Source organism: Anguilla anguilla, chromosome 14, assembly GCF_013347855.1.
Source record: "Anguilla anguilla isolate fAngAng1 chromosome 14, fAngAng1.pri, whole genome shotgun sequence".
Classification (NCBI taxonomy): Eukaryota; Metazoa; Chordata; class Actinopteri; order Anguilliformes; family Anguillidae; genus Anguilla; species Anguilla anguilla.
This window is the reverse complement of record NC_049214.1, coordinates 14,264,414-14,288,600: the sequence shown is the minus strand read 5'-3', so window position 1 is coordinate 14,288,600 and position 24,187 is coordinate 14,264,414. Positions and strand designations below refer to the sequence as shown.

Sequence of the window (24,187 nt, the reverse complement as noted above, 5' to 3'; positions counted from 1 at the left end):
CAGAGCTGTTTTGGCGGCACAAGGGGGACCTACACAATATTAGGCAGGTGGTTTTACTGTTGTGGCTGATCGGTGTATAGATGTGATGCAAAACGTATAAGCCTCATCTTTCACAGGCAGTAGTGACTAAGTGGTCCTCATAAAAATGAAAGTAAAACAAGTTTTCACTTATTTCTCTATTTTTTTAAATGGAGATTTATGTGCCAGTATTGTGCTGTGTCTGTGAGTACTGATTGTCCAGTCAAGTGACTCAGAATGCTCACATTCCCAGAGAGGAAAGCTGTCTGCCCGCTGAGTGACCTCACCCCTCCCTCACCCCCCCCCAGGTGAGGCTGAAAGGAGGAGGGCTCTCAAGCGTTAAGTGAAAGGATTGAGCTGTCGTGTGCGTTTGGCAGAGCTGCCCATCCCGGCCGTGAGTGGCACACCTCTGTGCTTCACCTGTGAGCGTGCGAGACTGTGCCACAGAGGATGTGCCTCACCTCCCATCACAGAGATGAACTCTAGCATGCGTCAAGCTGCGTTTGTGAGAAAGGGGAACGACGAGAAAGTCCCAAACAACACCTGCATGGGTAATATTCTGTATATTCCCAGTGATTACGCACAGTGCACATTTCTGTGTTTCAGTGCTATATGTGACTTCACAGTGCTGGCATTGTCTGACATACAAACCAAATGAAAGGCAACAAGTCACTGAGGGCTTAGCGTAGGGTAGTTAGTGTCATTTTGGGGTGAACCCATTTTGGCTTTTGGCATTTGGCCATTTGGCAGTACAGGTCACAGAAACCCTTCCCACAACAGGAAAGTTCCACAATTTGGGGAAGAGGCTATGTGCTAATATGTGGGTAACTTGCTACATGCTAACCTTACTGCGCCTGTGTGTGTGTGTGTGTGTGTGTGTGTGTGCATGTGCATTTGTGTGTGCGTATGTGTGTGTGGGTGTGTAATGTTGGGCTAGTTTCTTCTTTTCCCCACAGGAGCATGCATGTCCTTTATCCTCATTGGCAGGTGTTTGTAAGCAAAATGTGTTTGCCCTGAGAACCGGATTACAGTCTATGTCACATCACAGGTTATGTCACATTTGTGGGTTTTGGTGGGACACCTGTCACATTTGTTCATTTACATTTGTGAGTGATTGTGCACATACTTGTGTGTGTGTCTGTGGGTGTACTGTATGTGTGGCATGCACTTGTATAGAACAGAGTGTGTGCATGCATGCATGAGCATCAGGGTTGTGCACAATTTCAAAATAATTTGCGAATGTTTCTTTAATTCCAATTCAATTCTTGAAGTTGAAATGCATTATGAATTGAGCAAGCAATCAGGAAGCAGAACTGCTATTTGAATTCAATGGAAGCAGAATTACAATTCAATGATATTCAAGTACTTTCTTTAGATGAAGTTCACTTTTGATACCTTTAACAACTATCAAGATATCCTATGTGAGTTTTAGATCAGAATTGCAATTTATATACAAATTGAACTTGTCTAGTAAGTTTAATAAAAATGATTAAGAACATGCATTCAGGCCTGACATTTTTTTATAATAATATTATTATAATTATTTTATTATAATATTCTAGTATATTGTGTAATTAGGTATTGATTGTGACTACCGAGATTATGTTGATTTTAATGAAAAATACACGCTATGCCATATGAATTAAATGTGTCGATAAGCAAAGTCTTAAGTGTCTGTAAAACATTGAATTGTAAATGAAAGGGATTGTGGCTTTAAAAATAAAGAAATTCTCTGTATGAGGTCTAGATCACAATGCTCTAAAACAGCATTAATCTAGTTAATTCAGTGGATACCAAGATTGATGTGAAAAGCAAAATTACTTATGATTCTACATGACTTAATAAAATGGGAATCATTTTTAGAAATTAATGATGTAATTATTGGTATTTTGTGGTTAATTATATGTCAGATGTAATGAAGTTATCTTGTAGTGTGACTGATTGAATTACAATGAATTCATTCCTACTTCCTGTAATTCCAGTTCAAATTCCAATTCAACATCATGCGGGGTGTGGCCAGTTCAATGAGTCTCCTATTTACCCGGTGTTTGCCTGTATTAGTACGGACTGAATGTGCACTGTGTCTGTGTATAGTATATGTGTGATGTTCATTCATGTGTGCGTGTGTGTGTGTGTGTGTGTGCTGTGAGGGGCTGGTGTGTATGTGTGTGTGTTTGTGTGTGTGGTGGAAGACTGGGGTATGTACTGTATTTGCTGTGGCGGGCTGGTTTGTGTGTGTGTGTGTGTGTATGTGTTTGTGTGTGTGGTTTTCCTTCATCACAGCGTGTGCTCCTGTTCTTCTTGTGCACACCTGCACACCACACACACGAAACCCCGCATGTGTCTCACAGAGAGGCACCAGCCCACAGGATGTGCCTCATTTCTAACAGGTGCTCGTCTGTTTTAGCGCTGTGTGAATCAAGCCTTCTGTCCTGTTCCCATCTGAAAATACCCTGCTCCCCCCTCCGCTCACCCCCATCTTCACCACCTCCCTCTCTGTGCTCTCCTCAGAGCAGCATAATTGCTTTTATCTTTTTTGAAATGTGCCAATGTCTTCCCAAACCCCATTTCTCGCGCCCCAAACCGAGCGTCCCTGCTGAGCCCTTCAGTGACAGAAGCAGCAGAGGCATTGGGGGGGTGGGGAGTTTTGGGGGGTGGGGGTGGTTAGAAAGAGATAGCAGTGCCCAACCACATGACACTCTACCCTGGAAAGATGAGGGAACAAAGACTCTGTATTTTAGTTACCTCCGCGCAGCTGTTCTGCAAATAAGCGGCTCTTGGAAAACATGAAGCAGTTAGCGGGCAGGGCGTGGTGAGCGGGACTGAGGAGGCCTAATGCCATGGGGGTCTTTGTTCGTGGGCTGGTCCTCATGTTCCCTCGGTGTCCTGATCCCATCTTTGAGTCTCTGGTTCAGCCCTATGCCACTGTTGGGGAATTAGGCTTCAAGAAGCCCCAAAACAGGAGCAGTATTACCGTATGCCTTCAGTAACTCAGCCAAACAGTCTTCTGCTGGTCAAAAGGTCAAAATGTTTCGATTGGTCCAGACAGTTCATTGTTGCTCCACCTATTACGGGGTTTGTGAACCCTTACCCCTCCCATTACTACCCTGATCAGCATTCTTAGTGTCTCAAACATGGATGGCTTAAAAGCAGAAAAATTTATTTCTCACATTTAGCATTCATGTTTGTGTAATTACATTTCTTCAGTGTCATATAGTGGATTGACGTGAGATATACTTTTCCTTAAAAGAAACAGAACATCTTTTTTCTGCTTGTGTCTTTAATGACCAGCTGCATGGACTGGACTATTAGGGTTGGTGCGGTGCAGTAACCTTGTCACCGTGGTAATGTTGGCATGCATCTCCAGAGCCTCTTGTCTCTTCCTACACCTAGACAGAACCAGGGCAGCGGTCCTGTGGGAAATCCCAAAATCAAACGCTGTTTCAGTAGCTGGGGGCCTTGGAGGGGGGGTAGGGTTGCCGGTGGGACTTCAGGGGTCACGGCGGATCGATCGGGCGGGGTCGCGGACGGGCCTGCGGCGGCTCCCGTCTTCTCCCCCGTCTGTCCCAGCCAGCAAATTGCTTTGCGGTGCCTGAGGAGAGCACTGGGACACTGTGGCCTGGCAGGTAATTAGTCTGGCCATGCCGGCGTCTCGTCCCCCTGGGCAGATGGCCCCGCCCTGCTCTGCCTCTCCCCACTGCCCTCTCTCCTCAAGGGACCACTCCTCCATTCTGTTACCCCCCACCCTTTGACCCTCCTCCCAGGGTATGGCTGCACAGGCCATACATGGGCTTTGATGCTATCCATCAATTAAACTCTCCATCAATTTGAAGCTCTCCATCAATTGAACACTTTCCACCTTGGCAATTCTCTATGACAGACACGTGTAAGGGCAAGCATCCTGGTTTTGCGGCTACAATTTTCCCCTTCCATTTGAATGCTCTCGAAAATACAAAGTATATTCACAAGCCCACTTGTAAAATGTACTTTTACTTATGCAGCTCCATGTACACTGCGTTTATCAACTTTTGTACAGTCCTGTCGATTTCATCAATGTCAGGCAAAGGCCTCCTGTATTCATCTCATTTTTTAATTCTTAACATTATTTACGCAATAAAAGGTTTAGGTCTTTTCTTTGCACGGTAAATGTCTCATAACTCAGCAACTAATGAGATTGGTCCAAAACCCCATTTGGCAAAATTGTAATTGTGTTTTGCCAAGTGAAAAAAAGAAACTGTTTATTTGCTGTTCATTGGAGTACTATATTCTGTATTCACGCTTTTATATTGCCTGAAGCCAATCACAAATGGAGAACTTAGAATGACAGGGTTCCAACTGAAGGTAATTAGGTTCTGAGATATCGGGTACCATGTCACAATATGTCATGCGATAGTTTAGCATTTGGATTTCGTATCCATGAATCCACGTTCATAATTCTAAGTAATTTCACTAATTGCTATTTGATAAATGTGCCCTATAATTCTAAGCTCTGTAGATGTCTAGTGTAAAAAAAGGCTAATGACAGTGCTACAGGGAGAACGTATCCATGCCCTTGTCTGGCGCTGTCAGAGGAGCAGGGCCCTCTACTCTGAGCGCCGGTCACGATCACAGGTTCCCATATGGTAACAGGTGAAGTATAGCGCTCCATACAGAGAGAGGCTATCTGGGACATGTTTGCCTTCCTCCATCTGCTTTCTAAGTTAAAATTAGCGCGCCTGTTCAGAGGGCCTCTGTTTAATTATCCCACGGTGAAATGAGCAGAAACATCACTGTCGAGGAGTGCATACATGACCTCAAACAGGACCGCCCAAATGCTCACACAGTTCCAGAGGAATGGAGTGATGGGGCGAAACTGATCCCGGGTCAGTACTTGGAGCCGCCGTCTAGCTTGCGGTGCCATGTTTTCCCACAGCAGGCTACTGCAGCGAGAGCACAGGGATAGCTAATGACCGAAGGTCTCAATTTAATGGACACTCATTTAAGGCCTTTCGTCCATTTCCTTGGTGTGTGCCTTTAGTTGTAAATGAGCTCTTGCCTACAACTTCTATTTTTTTCCTCTTTTCAACACCCCGCTGTTCAGAAGAAATGAGGTGCTGATTAAATCATTTTTATTTTCAGTTACCCTCATGAGTTTCCGTCTGAGTAATTAAATATTTGTACACTCAAAGGCGCAGTGCTCGCTGCACGTATGCCAGGCATTCTACTGCTGCCTCTTGTTAAAGACCCTGTGAAATCACTCTTTTCTTACATTTAATATTCATTAAGACATATGCTTGCTTTTTCCAAGTTTATTAAGAAAAGAATAATTCAATTTACTTTTGATGTAGAGTATAGCATTACTAAACACAAGCTGGTGATGTGATATGGCATGTCCTATTCTGTAATGGACTTCAAATTCACTTCTGATTGGCGGTTTGCTAAATGGACAGATCATTGTGTCGGATACCTGTTTTTGATTATTTCCTTTGAGAGACAGACAATAATTTTATTGGGCAAACTTGCTCATAGTCCTCCAGTGTCACTTGTGATTGAGTAGCTTGCTCTGTTTTACCATAGGAATGTTGTCTGTTCTCTCTCTATCTGTCTTCATTCCCGACGGCACACACAAACATCAAAGGAACATCCTTGGGCAATTGGAGGTATTCTAAATGTATACAAATCTGGGGTTGTCTGGGAGTTTTCTCTCAGTCTTATTCATTTGTCACTTGAAGACACAGCACACACAGACCCAGTGTGGCTACAGAATGCACACGCAAGGCAATGTTCCCTTTGATTTTAGGTGTGAATGCAATCCGTGGCATTTAATTGAAATGTCTGATATGCGCAGGGTCTGACATTTTTGTCTTACAGCTCATCTGGGCTTTTTACATTTTCACCCCTGGTTTTTTTGGAATATTTGGCTATATTTGTTATTGAACTTTGATCTTGGTTTTCTTGGGTCTATTTGGGAGAAACAAGCTGTGGTTTGGTTTATTGTTCATTAATTCCTTTTGTGAACATAACCTGTCCATGTTGGTAAAATTTTTTGTTTAAAGTAGTTGACCTTTGTCTTTAGGCTAGATGTTCAATAATTTGTTGTTAATTTAAATCTGGCTGTGAGTTGTAGATTAGATAAAGGTAGATCCAACTGGTTGCTTTGCCTATCAAAAAATTCTGTGATTTAATTGAAAATTAATATCTTTGATAATAAGTACCAAATTAAAACAAATATATTTTATATGTTGGATAAGGGAGAAGATTTAACTGTTGATACATTTGTGTTTGGTATTCAGAGTGCCGGAGATTAAACAAGGGTGTTAGGTGTTAAAACTGCTGGATTCAGAAAATAAACATATTTTACTCTATCCTCTCTGTACTGACAATTGACAAGTTAAAATGTAAATTGCCGTGTTGCTTACGGAAGCAAAATTGTTTCCAAAAGAACAATGCTAAATCCTCCCGTTCGGTGCAATGTATGAACTTACTTTCAAGAATTAAAAAACTCTTTAAACTGAAAACTGAATAAAGTTCACTCTATATCACAGTATTTCTTTGGTTGTTTATGTATAGCAACAATTAGCAAGAATTCAGTTTGGAGATGGTCTCTCAAGAGAACCCCTCTACGTTCGGCTACACTCGGCCTATTTCAACAGATGTTACGAATCAAATGAATCAGTGTCAGTTCATCATATGAGGCCATTGCGTCTACCTCTAACTAACCTCAATATCCTAAGCGATCCCATGGCAGTTACAACTCTGGAACACACCATCGTTAAAAAGAAGAAGAAAAAAAAAACACAATAGCACAAGCTGTGCTGCTGTCTCAGGTGGTTGGCACTCATTAATTAAGCACTGTGTGGGTTTAGCTTTTTTTGTAGCGACTTTCCGGTGACGTAATGATAGTGAGGCTTTCCCGGCAGCCTCTTCGGATTGTGCTATACTCATTCCTCCCAGTGCGCCGGGTCCCCACAGGCCACGAGCTGTCATCAGTGAGAGATGCACCTCCCTTCCACTCTCTTCTCCTGCAGTACGTTTGGACTGTAGGGTGTGGAATAGTCCCTGCCTCTCCTGTAGTACTGTGTGGCCTGTAAGGTGTAAAAAAAAAAAAAAGGCTCAGTTCAGCCGAAGTGCGTTGGAGGGAATCTACAGTTAAATGTAAAAATATTGGGACAGCGACACAATTTTAGTTTTTTTTTGGCTCTGTTCTCCAGCACATTGGATTTGAAAAAAAATTATATAGTGTTAAAGCACAAAATGTCCACTCTAATTTGTGGGTATTTACATCCATGATTTACATTCCACGTGTAAGAATTACAGCCCTTTTTGTACATAGTCCCTTCATTTTCATAAAAAATACCTATACCTAATACATTAACAACTTCTGGAACTTCTGGAGTTCTGGAACAAAGCCTAAAAAACAGATGAGATCAGTACCTGTCCCAAAATGATAGAAAGAGGAAAGTGTGCTGAAAGAAAGGAACTGCTCGTGATCCAAAGCACACCACTCCCCACCTCAATCTGTAAAGCACGATGGAGGTAGTGTTATGGCTTTGACATGTGTTGCTGCCACTGGAACTGGCTCATTTGCCTTCATTGATGATGTGACTCCTGACAGCAGCAGGATGGATTCAGTGTACAGAAACATCTGCTCAGATCCGACCAAATGCCTTTAAACTCATTGAATCACGCTTCACTTTACAGCAGGACAATGGCCTAATGTCATAGGTCTATCATAGCCAGCTAATATGCTTGTAAAGTGAATGACTCTTTTATGAAGTTTTCCGTAGCCTTTTCAAAGTTGTAAGCAACTGAACACTATTTTACCCTACTCAGATTTGGGCTGAGGTACAGTAAAAAGGAGCTAATTGATCATTTTTTAATAACATGCTTCTCAACACATATCCGTATTACGAAAGGTACCTTGTGTTCCATTTAGAGATGAGACAAAAAAATGGTCAAAAAAAAAAACCTTTTCATATTTTTCTCTCATTCATTAAAACCTGAAATAATTGCTGCTGGTAACATTTCCTGTCATTAGTTCATATTCAGAAACACAAAAGACTGAACACAGTTATAAGCCTCTTTTCAAACTCATTCTGGATACCCCCTAAGATATTACTGTTACTAACAGTTATTATGTTTTTCTACAGGGAAAAATATTATATTTTAAGGAAGAAAAATAAGTAAAAATGATGAATGAAATTTAAGTGGGAAAGACAACAAAAGTTTCTCCGTCCTTAAGAGCTGTTTTTGGCTGTGCTGAAGAGTGGAGTGTTTTCAATGAAAGGATAAGCGGGATGTCTTTTGTGGTGTGTGGGGGGGGGGAAGTCGTGCTGATCTGGGATGTGTCTTTTTTTAAAGGGCAGGAAGTCTTCAAGATGAGTCCCCCACCCAAGACCCAAGAAGGAGGAGCTTTTCAGTTTTTCAGTGGAAATCTCCCCTTACCCCCATCCCCCTCTTGCCATTATGAAGGCAGACACAACAATCCAAAATGATCTGGGAGGGGAGGGTGTGTTGGTTAGTGGGCGAATATGAAGGATGAGGAGTGTGCTGGGGAAGGGGGGTCTTTATATGTAAGCATAGCAGGGGGTTACCCCCAGCCCCTCCCAACGCCTCATCCTCCTGTCCTTGCTCATCTGTGTGTGGCACATTATGGAGCTCATGCCGCTATCTGTTAGTCTGGTACTGATGATATGGCTCTTGGGTCTGCTCTGACTAACTGAATCCTTGCCAAGCTGGTGGGCTGGCCAATGTCATTAAAAGGTCTGGGGTGGAGTATGATGCACCCCTTGGAGCGAAGGCACTCCAAACCTTGCCAAATAGTCTTCCTCTTTCAGATTCCTGTTCCTGCCCCACTGGCAGTCATGGTCAGGGTGCCATCTGCTAGCACTCTACAAAGTGCACTTCTGCCCATGTCGGGCAGGGATGCTTGCGTTGTGGATCAAATCAAACTCCTCAAATCACGCTTGAATTTTCAGCCATTACTTGTTAATGTAAATGAGTTAAACTGCTGCTGTGCAAAATACTCAATTACAGATTGTCTTTTTTCTCTTATGAGTCTCCTCCTCCACTTTATTGCCCTGCCGTCTGTGTCCTGAAAACACAAAGTTGATGGATTTAAAAAATCAAGAATCACAGCCAAGCATGTGACAGCAAATTATTCTTTTTGCAGCCACTATAGAAATCCCCCAAAACATGTTTTGCTGCAAGAAACTGCTGATGTGGCAATCCTGTCTAAAAGCTATTTGTTTCTATGCAAATATGTTGTGGGTGCCTCGTAAAATCTGGAAGGAAGATTAAATGGAAATTGAAACAGAAAAACAGAACCAAAAAAAGTTAAGCACTGGGAGAGTGAGAGAAAAGCCAGAACAAAAGGAAGGCAAGAGGCCAGAGATGGAAGAATGAATGAGAAGAGGATGAGGAGAAGTGGAAAAGAAAGCAAGCGAAGGAGAGAGGGGGAAAACTGGAAAAGGGAGGGGTGAAGGAGGGAATTTCCCTGTGGAAAGATGTGTTTGTGCCGAAGGAGCTTGCTCGTTCACGCACTCGCCCGCTCGCTCGCATGCTCACTTGCTTATTCACATAAACGCAGAACAGAGCAGCCCGGAAAGCCAGTGCAGCTCTCTCTCTCTCTCTGTCTCTCACTCTCTCTCTCTCTCTCTCTCTCTCTCTCTCTCTCTCTCTCTCTTTCTCCCCCCTGAACGTCGGATCCAGAGAACCATGCTGGCACTCCGCACAAACACTCTGTGGAACAGACAGCAGAGGACACAGCTAGAGCACAGAGGAGGGCAGTAGGAGAAAGGACAAAGAGAAGAAGGCAGACTGGAAAGAGAGGAACGTTTTTACTTTGTGAGCAGGGGGGAGATCAGCGCTACCTGGTGCCAGCTGCCCCATACAGGACAGAGCGCACATTCGCAGGTAAGATGCCTTTCTCTGTTCCTTTTTCTCTCTGCCTCTCCACCTTTACCTGGAGCAGGTAGGATTTTCTCCCATGTTAAGTCCACAACTCACAGCCACCGCAGTCACTGTGCTGTCTTACTGGTGTGGTAGAAACTTCAAAGCCGTCTGCTTGGTCTCACGCAGCTTAAAGTGACCTGGGGAAGCGTGGCCTGTCGGCATGAAGGGTTGTGCTTCTGAAAGGCTGACAGTGGGGTGCGTCATAAACAGGAAAAACGTGTCTGTGAGAGAAAAAGTGTGAAAGTGTGAACACCACTGAGACAGGATGAGGACACGCGTTCTTCTCATTAGAAGAGAATGCTCATATTTGTGAATGAAGCGTCAACATCCACATTGGAACTGAAGCAAATTTCAACATTTAACTCATTTTTCACAGCTGCAATTTTTTAACGATGATGCTGCTGTACATACACAGGAAGCTTTCCTGTGTATGTGTGCACACGCTCAGAGTTAAATATTTAAGCTTGATAATTTCATATGAATCAAACCAGCAGTGACCTGCACTGTTGGCTGCTTCTCATGGCAGCCTGGAGACCTGTTTCTGTGTCAGGAGAGCAGAATCTGGGGATACAGCTCATGCTACCACGGCGACCACCTGCTCCTCTTCCGATATGGAATGCTTGCTGTCCCTCATGCTGAAGGTGTAAAATAGTGCAAAGTTAATTCATTCAAGCGCAGAAACCAAGATCTCTCCTCAAACAGTTACTTTTATTTAAATAATAATAATAATAATAATAATAACAATAATTATAATAATAATAATGATAATAATATTAATAATAATACGAATAATAATAATAATAATAATAATAATAATAATACCCCGCGACCCTGACCAGGATAAGCGGGTATAGATAATGGATGGATGGATGAATAATAATAATAGTAATAATACAAAAAACTAAAAATAAAATAATAATAATAATAATATTTTTTATTTTATAGAGTATTTTTTATAGCACGGCAGTCTCAAAGTACCTTACAGTGGGCAGAATAAGAGGGCAGCAATTAAAAGTGACTAACACTTGATGAAATGAGGGCACATAAATAAGCCATTATAAAAAGGCCAAATGCTAAAAGTAGATTTTCGAGGCTGACTTAGAGGCTCTGATGGGATCAGAAGCCCATGTGTGATTTGGGAAGGCATTCCAGGGGCACAGGCCCAGCAAACAGATGGTGCAATCTCCCCTTTTACCCAACTGTGTTCCGGGCACATTGAAGAGACTTGAATTTACTGATCTGAGTGTTCAAGAGGGAACGTGGATCAGAGAATACAGAACGCAGCCACACAGCTTCTCTTCAGCCTTCCTCAGCCTGCTCCGTCACACCCCTTACCTCACAGTGCTGTCTGCCTGTTACAGCTCACATCAGGTTTAAAACTTTGGTGCTTGCCTACAGGGCAGCGAATGTAACAGCTCCACCAGACCTTCAGCCGCTCTTAAAACGGCAGAGCCCGGCCAGATCTCGCCCACAACCTCAAAACTCCTGGCTCTTCCCTCCCTGGTCATTTCTTCCAGTCACAGTGCCTATCAGGACTGGCCTCACTGTGGCGGAATGAACTTCCCAAAGTTGTCAGGGCATCTGCATCATTGGCCATCTTCCCATGCAGACTGAAGACTCTCCTCTTCGGACTATATCTTGGCTCCCGCTCCTCCATGCCCCAAAGCACTCTCACCTTTTGGACAAATTCGGGTTTTGGCATTTTCATGGTTTTAGGTTAAGGTGCTTGTAAGGACTTACATTTTAGGGATTGTTATGGATTTAGTCAATATGAATTTAGAATATGTACTTTGGTTCTTGTATAGCTTAGTTCACTTGCACTTGTGCTTTTGCATCCCTACTTGCTGGTAGGGGAATGTTATCGGCCAGTTCTGGCACTGTTGCCCATAAAAATCATGTCACTGCACTTCTGTTTCTCCTATATTGTAAGTCACTCCAGTAGGCTGAATGAAGGTCATGTAAATAAACTAAACAGACTGGAAGGGTTGCTGCCATTTAAAGTCTTATAAACCAGGAGAATCTTAAAATGTATCACAAAATGAATGGAGAGGATGTGGGCAGCTTTCTGTGCTTTTGTCAGGACTCTGGCGGCACTGCTTCGAATGAGCTGGAGCTCTTTCAGCGGTTTTGCTGGTAAACCACCAAAGAGGGCACTGACAAAATCAAGCTGGGAAAACACGCCTTGGTGTAATCAAGCTGAGTGACACACCCTCAGGCGGGGCAGATCTTGGGACAGCGTCTCCGTCATGCTGCACCATGGCGTGGAGTTGAGATAATTAGCATATTATTATTATACTCAAAGTTTCATGTTCGAGTTGACATGCTGCCGACACATTATTATTGCATTATTCATTCCGCACAGCGGGCTGTCGTATCCAGGGCGAGTTTGTCAGCTGACATTTCTGTGTCAACATATTAACCATTTACTCTGCTGAACATTTACTATAGGCAGTTTGGATTCCAGTCGCCTCGCTGAAATGTAGAACAGCAACGCCCAGTCCGAAAATCGAACCTTGGGTCGAGGTCCTTAACCTCAGCACTGACCCACATGGAGCTCCTGCTGCTAAATTTAGCTTGTGCTGTGAACACAAGGCAGACACCGTGTAAAATGCTCCCAACCAAGTTTAATGTTTGATAGTGCAGACAGTGTTTCAACCTACAGGTATAGGCATGGCTATGATAAAACTACAAGTGCAGGCTTTTTTGCCTTTAAACGTACTGCCAAGTGTCTGGAGAACCACTTAACCCTTGTGTTTAGACTGGATCAAATCAACCTGCAATACACTTTTAGTGAAACTGGAAAGGATTCTCAGATATGTGTTGCATAACCAGTGACTAAGCCAGTGTAATTGGTTCTTATTTTGTTGTTCGTCATCTGTATTTGATTATTATAAGATAAAGATGAAAATAATTGAGAATGTCAGTTCAAGAGAATATATATCAATCATCTACTGCATGACCTTGTTTCATTAAAATTTTTCATAGATAAGCAGGATTTATACCCCCTATCCTTTCATTATAGTGGATTTATGTAAATCACATCTTTATCACAAAAATGCATGACACATTCATTGTTTAATGTGATCTAGCAGAGGTAAATGGCAACCTGATAACCATACCAATGGTAACCATATATGTTGTTTATATTGTTTTTGAATTTAGATAATGATAATATACAGTATATTGAGTCTTTTTGCATAAATTTTATTTCTGCACTGTTTAAAATCCAAATTAGGTCCTGGGTATATGTGACCCAGTGTAACAGTTTCACATGTGCTCATAAGTAAACAAGGGTTAAATATAAAAATGACCTGTACTAAATGTAATCAGAAATGTTTGGGAAGTACAGGGCCTACCTGATGCCATATCAGCTCTGGCTCAGTGTGTGTTTGTGTGAGTGTGTTTGTTTATTTGTTTGTGTGTATGAGTGTGTGTGTGTGTGTGTGTTTGTTTGTATGTATGGGTGTGTGTGTGTATTTGTTGTGTGTTTGTCTATTTGTGTGTATGGATGTTTGTGTGTGTGTGTGTGTGTGTGTTTGTTTGTGTGTATGAGTAGGTGTGTTTGTTTGTATGTATGGGTGTGTATGGACAGTAGAGTTTTCTTACCCTGTCCCCTAATACTGTGCTTGTTTTAGGCAGCTGTCATACAGTTCAGCTGTTTTGACAGATAAAATCTTTTTGCTCGTTTTGGAACAATAGATTTTTTTACCAGCTCAGTGATGCGCTGTCTCAAGAGCCTTCAGGGATGCATTGCAGAATGTTCTGTTGGTGCGCCACAAAAATTCAGCGGAAATGCCTTTCACTCTTATTACAAAGTCTGTGCCTTAACCCAATTCCTGAGGTTCCTTTGATGTCCTTTCCCACATCTCTATCTTTCTCAGCGCCAGAGATAAGTAGTATCCACATGCTTAATTAGTCCTCATCCTCTGACTTTCTCCTTTCTTTGACGGGGTCTCCGGTACCCATGTCTCTGCGCATTACAGGGATTCGGGCGAATTACAGGCCATTAGGAGGAATCAGCGTGATTAATGCATGCACGTTTTCACGGGCAACTAAACGCTGTCCTCGAGCTCCTTTCCTGTCACCGCCAGAAGAGTCCGACTGGATGAACGTCATGGTGCTCAGACAGCGTGACCCGTCAGGACACTTTCTGTGACATCACACATGCCCTCTTTTCTGCTAAAAGCAACTTAGCCCAGTCTCTGATGACGTGCGTTCTGTCATTGCAATCTCAAATGTACAGTATTTCAGTGAGAAATGTCAGCGTGTACCAGAGCTGGCCTTAGGGTTTTAGTGGCCCTAAACAGCAATGTGGTTGCGGCCCCAAAGTCCTCCGACATAAATCACATAACTGAATTGTGTGGCCCAGGGATGGTTGTGGCCCTAAACAGCTGCATAGTGGCTGGCTCTAGTGTGTAGACATATTCTCAGGTGAAAAACTGGTACAGAAGCAAGTGGAGTGAACTGAACTGAACCAGCACCAAGTAAGAATCAGAGAACAGCTGATGAGATTCTGCTGTATTTTGTCTGGAAGATTTTTTTTTTTTTGATGAACAAAAATGAATGCCAAAGAATGCCAAACTGGATTACTGTCTTGTTAAGCATCCCATAACCTGGCTGCCAAACAAAACGCTCGGTTGTTTTGTAGTTTTTTTGAGTAAGGCAGGCAGTTGCCTCGACCAAAGAATTGGTAGCACTGTTGCTCCTGACAGCAGGGTCCTTTCAGATTCATGGCCTGGATGCAAACGAGCAGGTGCTCTTCGACTGTACGCCTGCATGTTATCCCGTCCCAGATGTGCTCCCCTTTGTTATTCTTTCGCACAAGCCTCACTACAGACAGTCGGGCTGGACAGATGTTGCCTGAGATTCCTGGGTTAGTCAGAGTCTCAGGGCAGTGAGTGTATCCTCCGGAAGGTGACCTTTCGTGAAGGCCCTATATCCCGTCGACACCCGTTGTTGCGCTGAGCCATCCAGCGACCTTGTAGAGGAGCGTTAGAGGTCACCTGCTCATGCTGTGGCTGCCTAACTTCATAATTTTATTATTTGTTAGGTGAAAGCACACAGAGTGGAAGGGTGGGTGGTGGCGGGATGGAGTTGGGGGGCGATGGGTGGGGGGGGGGGGTGAAGTAATTAAGAAATCATACTTGTTTTGCTGAAATAGAGCAGCGAGTCTGCACCATTCTAGATGAATGGTCCGGCGCCGCTCAGAGGCCCAGAGGCCATTACTGTAAACGTGTCCCGTGGACAGTGTGTCGGAGGAAAGGCGCGACAGAGCGGTGCAGAGGGCTGGGCAGACAGGGGGAGTGCCGGCTCGGAGACCGGCAGAAGGGCCACGGTGGGCAGCCGTGGTGGGCAGCCGTGGTGGGCAGCCGTGGCGGGCAGCCGTGGTGGGCAGCCGTGGTGGGCAGCCACGGCGCCAGGGCTGTGCTGAAGGAGCCGCGAGGGAAAGAGAGAGCGGGGGAGGGAGGGAGAGAGAGCACGGCCCTGGGGGAACCTTTTCCCGAGTATAAACGATCTGTTTAAAGAATGATTAACCCCCGAGCACCTACCCCCTGTCCCCCCCTCACAGTTTCCAGTGAGATCATGGCGAAACAGGGATTTTTGTGTGGTGTGTGTGTGCGTGTGTGTAAGTGAGTGCGTGCGTGTGTGTGTGCGTGTGCAGGAATGCATGTCTTCACATGCACAAACATGTGTTGGCTTTTTTTTTGGGCCAGTACCTCCCAGCTGGACTGAGAGTAGGATGTGTCTTGGTTTGTGGGCATAGCCTTGCTATTGGAAGTTACTGAGCCACTAATGGGTAGAGTCTGCCTGGGGGAACATGCTCACAATCACACACAGATACACAAGCTCTCCCATACTCTCTTTCTCTCTCTTTCTGTCTCTGTCATGGACATACACACACACACGCACACGCACACATACACACGAACACGTACACACACTCGGCCTTGCTTTCACGAACATACACATTATTATTATTACCTCCACAGGGCGTGGTATGCTTCGAGCTGAGGCTATAGCTGAACTCCACACAGAGGTTTCCTCATAGTTTACTCTGTCTTTACTCATGCTGTGTTTTACTTATACACGAGCCAACCCTCATGGCCATGAATCCCCACACGACCTCTTGGCTTTTCACTGCACTGAAATCATACTTGTAAACAACAAGAAAATGAACCAGGGAGGAACAGCTCGAGGGATATGAAGTCTGTGTTGAGAAGGTGGTGTGTGATTTAATTCATAATCACGGAGGTAGACCAGTGCACTCTGCCTGTGGTTCAGAAAGGCCTGGCTCAAGGGAGTACTCCTAACGTTTATGCTAAATTTCAAAGTAATACAAAACAGTGAGAAACAACCCGTTGAAATGAAAATGTAAAGCTGAGAAACGCGTTACAAAGCTTAGAGACCAAGAACACATAAAAAAAGCATCCAGGGCATTTTATTAGTGACTAACCAAGAGGAGAACTGTAGTGCAGCCAATAAGGCGCCTGATGTTTGGCCCATATTCACCCCCTCATGCTTTTGGTAGACTCCCTGCCAAGGCACCTTCTGTACCGTGATATCCTTTCTCTTTCTTTATCTCTATTTTCTTCCCCCCCAGTCTGAATGAATTGGATGATACGTAAGGATGATAGACTATTATAAAGAACTGTTACTATCCCCAGGAGAGAAGGTACTGGAGCCCCCAGAGCCTCACCGGAAGCCTGTATAATGGACATAATGATGTGCTCGGCCTGAAGCTGCATGTGCTCTTGCCCTGTGTCACATATGAGATGTCCTGCTTAGGATCCTTTCCAGTATCCATATATGGTCGTACTGACTGGTAAGCACCAGTGCATTCCTTTTTACAATAGCACGCCAGCCATTAATTTCCCTCTAGTCAGAAATAAATTTTATAATGCCTCAGACAAGTAAGTACAGTACACCCACGTTGTTGTCAGCGGTCACTATCACACACAAATCTTCTCATTTTGTGTCATGGCAAACATCAGGCAAGCTTGCCTGATAAGCTAATGAGCTGAGGAGCAGTGTTACCGGACCTGTGCTGCCCAGCCGGGGCACCTTCAGCCCGTTTTGGGCGGTTTCTGATACGTTTCCCGAGGAAACCGGCGCTGACGAGGAGGCGCAGCGCCGCGCTGCTTCCGGCTCGGAGCCGCCGGGCTCAGCCAGCTGGTGAGCTGAGAGGGGAGAAGCATCCTCACACACACACTCTCCTCTGCGCACAGGAGGAGCAGAGGGAGGCAGATGGCCTGTCTCTCTCTCTCTCTCCCTCTCCCTCTCTCTCTCTCTCTCTGTTTTTTTCTCATTCTTCTCTCCACCTCTCGCTCCCTGTCCCCCCTTCACCCATCTGTATCTTCCTTTCTCCCTCTCTTTCTCATCCACACTCTTCATCTCTCTCCTGTCCCCCCTTCTTCCCCATCTGCATCTCTCCTTCTCTTTTGCTCCACCATCTCCCCTTCTTTTTCTCTTCTCTCTCTCTCTCTCTCTCTCTCTCTCAGGATGTGATCCCTCACAATCTCTCTCCCTTCCTCCCATAATTATCAGCTGCTGTGATCTTAGGAATGTATTGTTGCTTCCTACTGGCCCGTGTACACTCCCATTGCAGCCATTGTAGCCATTAATACCACAATAATTATACAAAACAGTGGATAGATAACTGGCCTTGTTACCTCAGAGGTTGCAGGTTCAAATCCCAGACAGGGTGTTACCATTGTACCCTTGCTTTTTGGGGTTCAGGCCTGGTTTTTGCTTTGTAAAGCATCTTTGTAACCATTCTCTGTAAAAAGCACTATACAGATAAAATTTGATTGATTTGAGCAAATCTCATATTTAGGCTGTCCTCAGCAGTTAAGTGGCATTAGTATTATCGGTCTGATGCCTGGCTTTGTAGCTGGAGCACACCTCCTGACAATTAAAAACTGGTCAGGGTTAGGGTTAGGGTTAGTTCGGGTGTTCTTAAGTCACTGTCGGGGGGGGTCTTGCGTTTACACATGTCTCCCAGGGGCACTAGATGTGATGCTTATAAACTCTGGCCGGCATAGAGTGGATGTGATCGCCTATAAAACCAGTGTCATCAGACGTGCCTTCTTTTTTCTGTTACAGCTGCGTTCAGAACCTCGCTCTTTCTCTCCCTCTGTGTATTTTTTCCCTGCGGCTGGTGTTCAAATGAATGGCTGCCATGGTGAGGTAATTCCCCACCCCCCTCTCCCCCTCTCTTTCATCTCGTCTGCCTTATCTAATGAGCGCTGGCTCACCTGAACACTACGAGAGCTGTTGTTCCTCAGCAGCCCCTGCTCCCCCTGCAGCCTGTGGTGAGCCCCTGCACACACCCCAGCCCCATTCCCCTTTTCCTTGGGGTTGGTAACATATGTTTCAGATGGTTTGCAATTATCTAGCGGTTCATTCGTGAGTTCATTTCTGTAGCGAGTGTTTTTTCATACCGTGTTTCATATTAGACTAAGCAATGAATTTGGAAACTCCTGAAACTGCCCCCACACGCTAACAAACGAAAACAAAAGACAAAAAAAACAAACAAAATAGTGTTCTTAATATATTGGTTTCTGACCTGCTGGCGACAAAGAGCGCGTATCAGGGAGAAATAGAAAGGAGGGAGGTAAGATTTGTTAGTTTAGTTTCTTTTTTAAAAAAATGATTTGGGAGCACAGTGTAAGTCCTGTCATGCTGGTGAAGCTTTCTGAGTAAGCCGTCCTGTCAGTGGAGTGCGCTGTAAGGTACGTGCTTATATGAAACTGCAGCAGTGAGCCCCACACCTGTGCACAGCACAGGGTAAAACTGTGACAGCGCAGTCTGCCCGTGAGAGAGAGAGCAGTACACTCGCAGGGTTCTCCGGGACTGTGCCTCCCAAACTGTGTGTGAAGACCCACTGGCAGGGGTGGGGGGGGGGGGCATAGGTGGCGAGGGTGGCGGGGGGAGGGATCGACATGGGTCTCGAGATAACTTACATTGAGGAACACAGCTCCCAATGACACGTGCAGATTAAATGAAAGGTGTGACATTCATGTCCTTCATATATATAGTTTTTGCTATAAAATATTGTTTTTGCACACATTTACCCACACATCATTCAAGATCTAAATTTTTTATAAAGGGTTCAAATCAGCTCTGAATAATTATTCCTTGTTTTTTGTCTATGCCATTCTTATAAAAATGTATCAGTGCATGTCATGTTTTGGGCATTAGCTATAGTGGCTGGAGGAAGTGTTCAATGGTAGTTTTAAAAGTGTTTAATGGAGTGATTTAATGGTAGATGCAAGTACTCTATACTGCTTGGAGGTATTTTGTTTGCCTTTGTCAAGTTGGTCAACTGCCTGTCCGATGACTCATGCCTGGGGCCTGATCAAATAATAAAGCCCCCCCCCCCCCCCCCCCCATTGCACCCAGAGCAGGGGCAGAGGGTGGTTCTTGGTGGCTGAAAGGTTTTGAATGAGATCTGCAAACTCAAAGGAGTCAGGCTCCTTAGAGCCTAATTTAATACACAGCTGGATGCCTGCCTGAAAAAGCCACACAGACCTACTGAAGGCTGTCATCTGTGCAGGCGAGAGGGAGAGGAGAGAGAGAGCCCTTTCAGACCGGGGGGGCGGGGGGGGGGGGGGGGGGGTGGAGAGGAGCCCTTATCTCTAGAATAATTTTCAGAAGTACAGCGGTTCTTTTCAGACTCAGTTATAGCCTAGGGTGGGAGAGAGACTGAATCTTCATACACAATCATCATTCATATTTTTTTTCTTCCTGAAAGGGAGGAGATTTGCAAGGCCATTTGTTGGGATTGAGGTGATGGAGCAGCACACATTATATTCTTCAATGACACACACACACACACACACACACACATATGCATATATACATATATATATATATATATATATATATATATATATATATATATATATGCATATATACATATATATATATATATATATATGATTTGTTATAACTCTACTAGCTATAACATTATAATGGCTAATGCAATACTCCTGCTGTAGTATGCAATGATGTACAAGTTCAACAGATTCCCAACAGTCCTAGAGGGCCATGGTGTTAGGGAGTTTCAGCGTGCTGAAACATTTAAGAGCTTAATGTATGTCACTGCCTGACCACACATCTTGTGCTTATATTATTTTTCTGTTATGTTTTTAATGTTCTGTCTGTTGAACAGGAAGTTCATTTTGAATGGTGTCAGCATTGCACACAAGCACCTCCACTCTGTGCCCCTACCTACAAACTTCTGCAGCTGCATCAGTCCCTTTTCATTTTTAAAACATTAATGCAATGCTTTTGTGCTCTTGAGTACATCGATTGTTTCCAAAGCCTAATTTGACTGCTGATGTTGTTTATATCTTGTTGCTAAATGACAGGTCTTGGCACTGCGTTTCTGCTTTTTAAATTGAAACTTCAATTTGCACCTTTAAGGTGTGGCAATTTACCTAGTGCTACATGTAAGAATATATACAACATGTGTGTGTGTGTGTGTGTGAGAGAGAGAGAGAGAGAGAGAGAGAGAGAGAGAGAGAGAGAGAGAATATAATAACTTCGCTGCCCCCTGCTGGCACCAGCCTTGCATACGGGGACCCCTGCAGAGAGGGTATAATAAGACCTGCCATTGCTTTACTGATATCAATACTCACAGACTGATTACACCCATGGAAGGAGAATGGTTGTGCACTGGCACATACAGCACATCCACATATGCATATACACACAGACAGATTGCACATTACTTGCTGTTGCCACCTGCATTGTCAAGGGTCCAGGATGAACTAGCACTATTAGCAACTAGCATTATTAGCAGTTCAAGGAACTGTCAGTGAGCAAGTTATTGAGAAAAAAAATGAACTTTGTTTAATCTTACTTTCTAAGGCTTGTGCTCATTTTTATTTACTTGTTTCAAATTAAAAATTGACAAGCTTGATGTTGATTTTAGGAGAAATGAGCATGTGACACTCAGCTATGTAACTTGCAAGGCCCTCTTGTGTTCTATAATGTTCACACTATCTGCAGCTCAAATGGAAAAGAGAGGTGTGTGGCTTTGATGCTTTTCTGTATTCTTTTTGCCTGAGGAAAATCCTTTGACAAAACTATTCTGAATAACCTCACTGCCGGTGTGACTGGTGCAGTGGCTGCTGTTTATTATGGCTTGGAAGAGATGGCAGCTTAGCTTTTTATAGTTGGGTGGTGGTTTGAGCTCTATGTAGTCCTTGTGCAACAAGGATTATTTTTTACATAGTCCTATATATGTATCTGTCTGCTACTGAGAAGCTGGGAAGGTTGTAGGGAGCAGGAGCAGGAGATAGAATGTATTACTACTGAAATTAACAAGGTGCAGTGTCTTGGCAAGATTTGCCTCCTGCTCTTCCATTGCAGTCCAGGAGGGGGCACCAGAGGGTGGCATGGCCAGGCTGACCATTCAGTGAACCTGCAGAATGGCCGTGCACCTTTGAGGTGTGAACACTAGTCCCCCAGGATTCACAGACACATGAACCCATCATTCTAACATCAGACTTTCACCAATAGCTCCTCTGTTGTTTTCTCTTCCTTTTTTCATATCACAGCTCCCTAAAACCTTCACAAGCACTTATTTTGGAGCGGTTTTCAATTTTTTGCTTTTGTTGGCAGATGGCTTACCTGTAGAGTACTCCACATTTATAAAAAAGAGAGAGAAAAATACAAACTTTAATATTAGGAACAAATTTCCCCCTCCAACCTACCTATCCCAGTACATTTAATTCTGAAACACTGAACAGTAGACCTGGGCCAAAAGTAATTTACTTTAAAAAATCGTTTTAAATTCAATAATCTGATATTTTAGTTATTAACACCAACCTTTCCAAACTGTTGAAGCATTCAAACCCTCCTCTCCCCCCTCACAGGTTCTTGGCAGATTGAAACCCCAGCAAGTGATGATTGCCTGTTTTTAGAGCAGCTGTCCTACCGTGGGCAGGGCGTGGCTGTCCCCCTGCAGTGCCACTGCTATTGTGGGTCCAGCTCCCCCTGCTGGTGGGCCCCACCATGCTGTGGACACTGCTCCTGGCCGCCTTACTGCTGCTCCTCCTGCAGGCTCAGCTCAACACCTGCCTGAGGGAGCTCTGCTCTGCGGCCTCCCCCTCGCCCGGCAACCCCCCGGCGCCCTGCGACAAGCCGTCACCTGGCAACGCCAGCCAGCGCCTCCCGGGAGCCATCATCATCGGCGTGCGGAAGGGCGGCACGCGGGCGCTTCTGGAGATGCTCAGCCTGCACCCGGGCGTGGCGGCCGCCAAGGCCGAGGTGCACTTCTTCAACGTGGACGAGCACTACCGCCGCGGCCTGGCCTGGTACCGCGCCCAGATGCCCCTCTCCCTGCCGGGGCAGCTGACGGTGGAGAAGACCCCGGGGTACTTTTCTGCCCCGCGGGCCCCGGGCCGGGTGCGGGCCATGGACGAGGGGGCGCGGCTCCTGCTGATTGTGCGCGACCCGGCGGAGCGGCTCGTGTCGGACTACACGCAGGTCCTGCACAACCGGAGGCAGCGCGGGAAGCCGTACCCCCCCCTGGAGGAGCTGCTGCTGGAGCCGCACGGCGGCGTGGACCTCACCTACAAGGCCCTCCAGCGCAGCCTGTACCACCTGCACCTAGGCCGCTGGCTGGCCCGTTTCCCCCGGGCGCAGATCCACGTGGTGGACGGGGACGCCCTGGTCAGGGACCCCTTCCCCGAGCTCCAGGGGGCAGAGAGATTCCTGGGCCTGCCCCCCCGCATTGCCCCCTCCAACTTCTACTTCAATGCCACCAAGGGCTTCTACTGCCTGATCCCCGAGGCCGGGCACGAGCGCTGCCTGGACGAGTCCAAGGGCCGCCCCCACGCCCCGCTCAGTGCCGACGCCCGGCGCAAACTCTGCCAGTACCTGCGCAAGCCCAACCGCCGCTTCTTTCGAATGGTGGGCCGTACCTTAGCCTGGTGCTGAGGGGAGGGCTTTGACCACTGCCCGTCCACCAATTCTGACCAATCAGAGAAGAGAGGAGACTTAGGGTGGGGTCGTCTGGAGGTCCTCTTCTGTTATGCTTCAGCGCTGCCTTGTGTCCAGCAGCGTGTGCTGATTCCATGAGTCATCCGTGAATCTGAGGAAATACGAGACCTACTGTGTATGTTAAAAATGTTTAATTTACTGAAATTTTATTTTTTCCATCCCCTGACTGCACTCTGCTGATATTTGCACTCTTAACTACAAAGCCTTGGGCACTCCTCTGTGTGTGAGGTCTCAATAAGGACTGGCGAAATTCATGAGTGGGTTTAGAACATACTCAGGTGTGAGGTCTGAATAGCCCTGCGCATGGTGACAATGGGACCACAAATGATGACCTTCGGCTCCCCAACAGTCGGTTTTAGCCCCAGAAGTTTGAAACCAATGTTTTCGTTGCTCAGATTTAGAATTAGCGATAATAGCCGTAGGCGCTTCTCATGGCCAGAACATCCTAGTGATTCAGCCAGCCACTGATTCTTTTCACTGCGCATCGATCGTGCTGTAGGACAGCGCTTCACATGTCACTGGTGCATGTGGGCTGCAGGCTCCCGGTCGGCCAGGAGGGGGTGCTCTTTCAGGATGAGCCATTCAGATGTATGACACCAGTGCCACACACAGGCCCTTCAGTCCAGGCCTTTATTAAGCCGCGTTTCCACCGCAGGAACTATACCCCGGAACTAGGAACCTTTTGAGGAACTCAGTGCGTTTCCACCGCAGGAACTAGGGTCTAAATTTAGTTCTGGGGGCTTTGTTTTACCCCCCAAAACGTTCCTGCTCGGGGGGTAGTACTTTCCGAAAGTACAGGAACTTTTTGGGTGGAGCTTGCAGCGCTGAACATTTCTGATTGGTCGAGTACTCGTAGCATTTGTGTTGTATTTATTTTCCGCCATTACCCGCCATGTTTGAAAATATGCCGGCGCAACCCGATTTATTTTCATAATAACTTCAAATCAAACTTGTATGTTATGCAGCGCAGTAGCCTAGTTTTGGTTATAGCCTGCCAACGTCTTGGAATTATAACGTGTGCTCTTCTGTTCTTTTCTTGCTTTAGTATTCGTTTTATAAAATGCTAAGCATTCGTGCTGGGACAGCATATTACGTACTAAAACATTCAAACGGATTAATTCGGTTGCTGAATATTTTCTTCCGGATTTTCTTTGTTAGCCCATTGTAATTGAATCAAAACGTTTGATACAGTTATGTGAGGTATGCGGTAGTTCTGCGTAAT

General features: G+C 45.2%; 1 protein-coding gene across 3 annotated transcripts; it reads left to right on the top strand.

The window, feature by feature from the left end:
- The first annotated feature begins 9,461 nt into the window (after positions 1-9,461).
- Positions 9,462-23,595, top strand: LOC118212246 (heparan sulfate glucosamine 3-O-sulfotransferase 1-like). Of its 3 annotated transcripts, none has more exons than XM_035389944.1 (2): positions 9,462-9,912; positions 21,837-23,595. In XM_035389944.1, the coding sequence occupies exon 2, from the start codon at positions 21,976-21,978 to the stop codon at positions 22,900-22,902; it is 927 nt and encodes a 308-aa protein (XP_035245835.1). In that variant the 5' UTR covers positions 9,462-9,912; positions 21,837-21,975; the 3' UTR covers positions 22,903-23,595. The 3 variants fall into 3 exon arrangements, with proteins under 3 accessions (XP_035245835.1, XP_035245837.1, XP_035245836.1); XM_035389946.1 differs by lacking the exon at positions 9,462-9,912 and adding an exon at positions 17,923-18,138; XM_035389945.1 differs by lacking the exon at positions 9,462-9,912 and adding an exon at positions 19,947-21,408.
- The last annotated feature ends 592 nt before the right edge of the window (positions 23,596-24,187 follow it).

What these genes read in the sequence shown, in the direction of transcription:
- LOC118212246 (XM_035389944.1), top strand. Translation starts at nt 21,976, where the DNA reads ATGCTGTGGACACTGCTCCTGGCCGCCTTACTGCTGCTCCTCCTGCAG.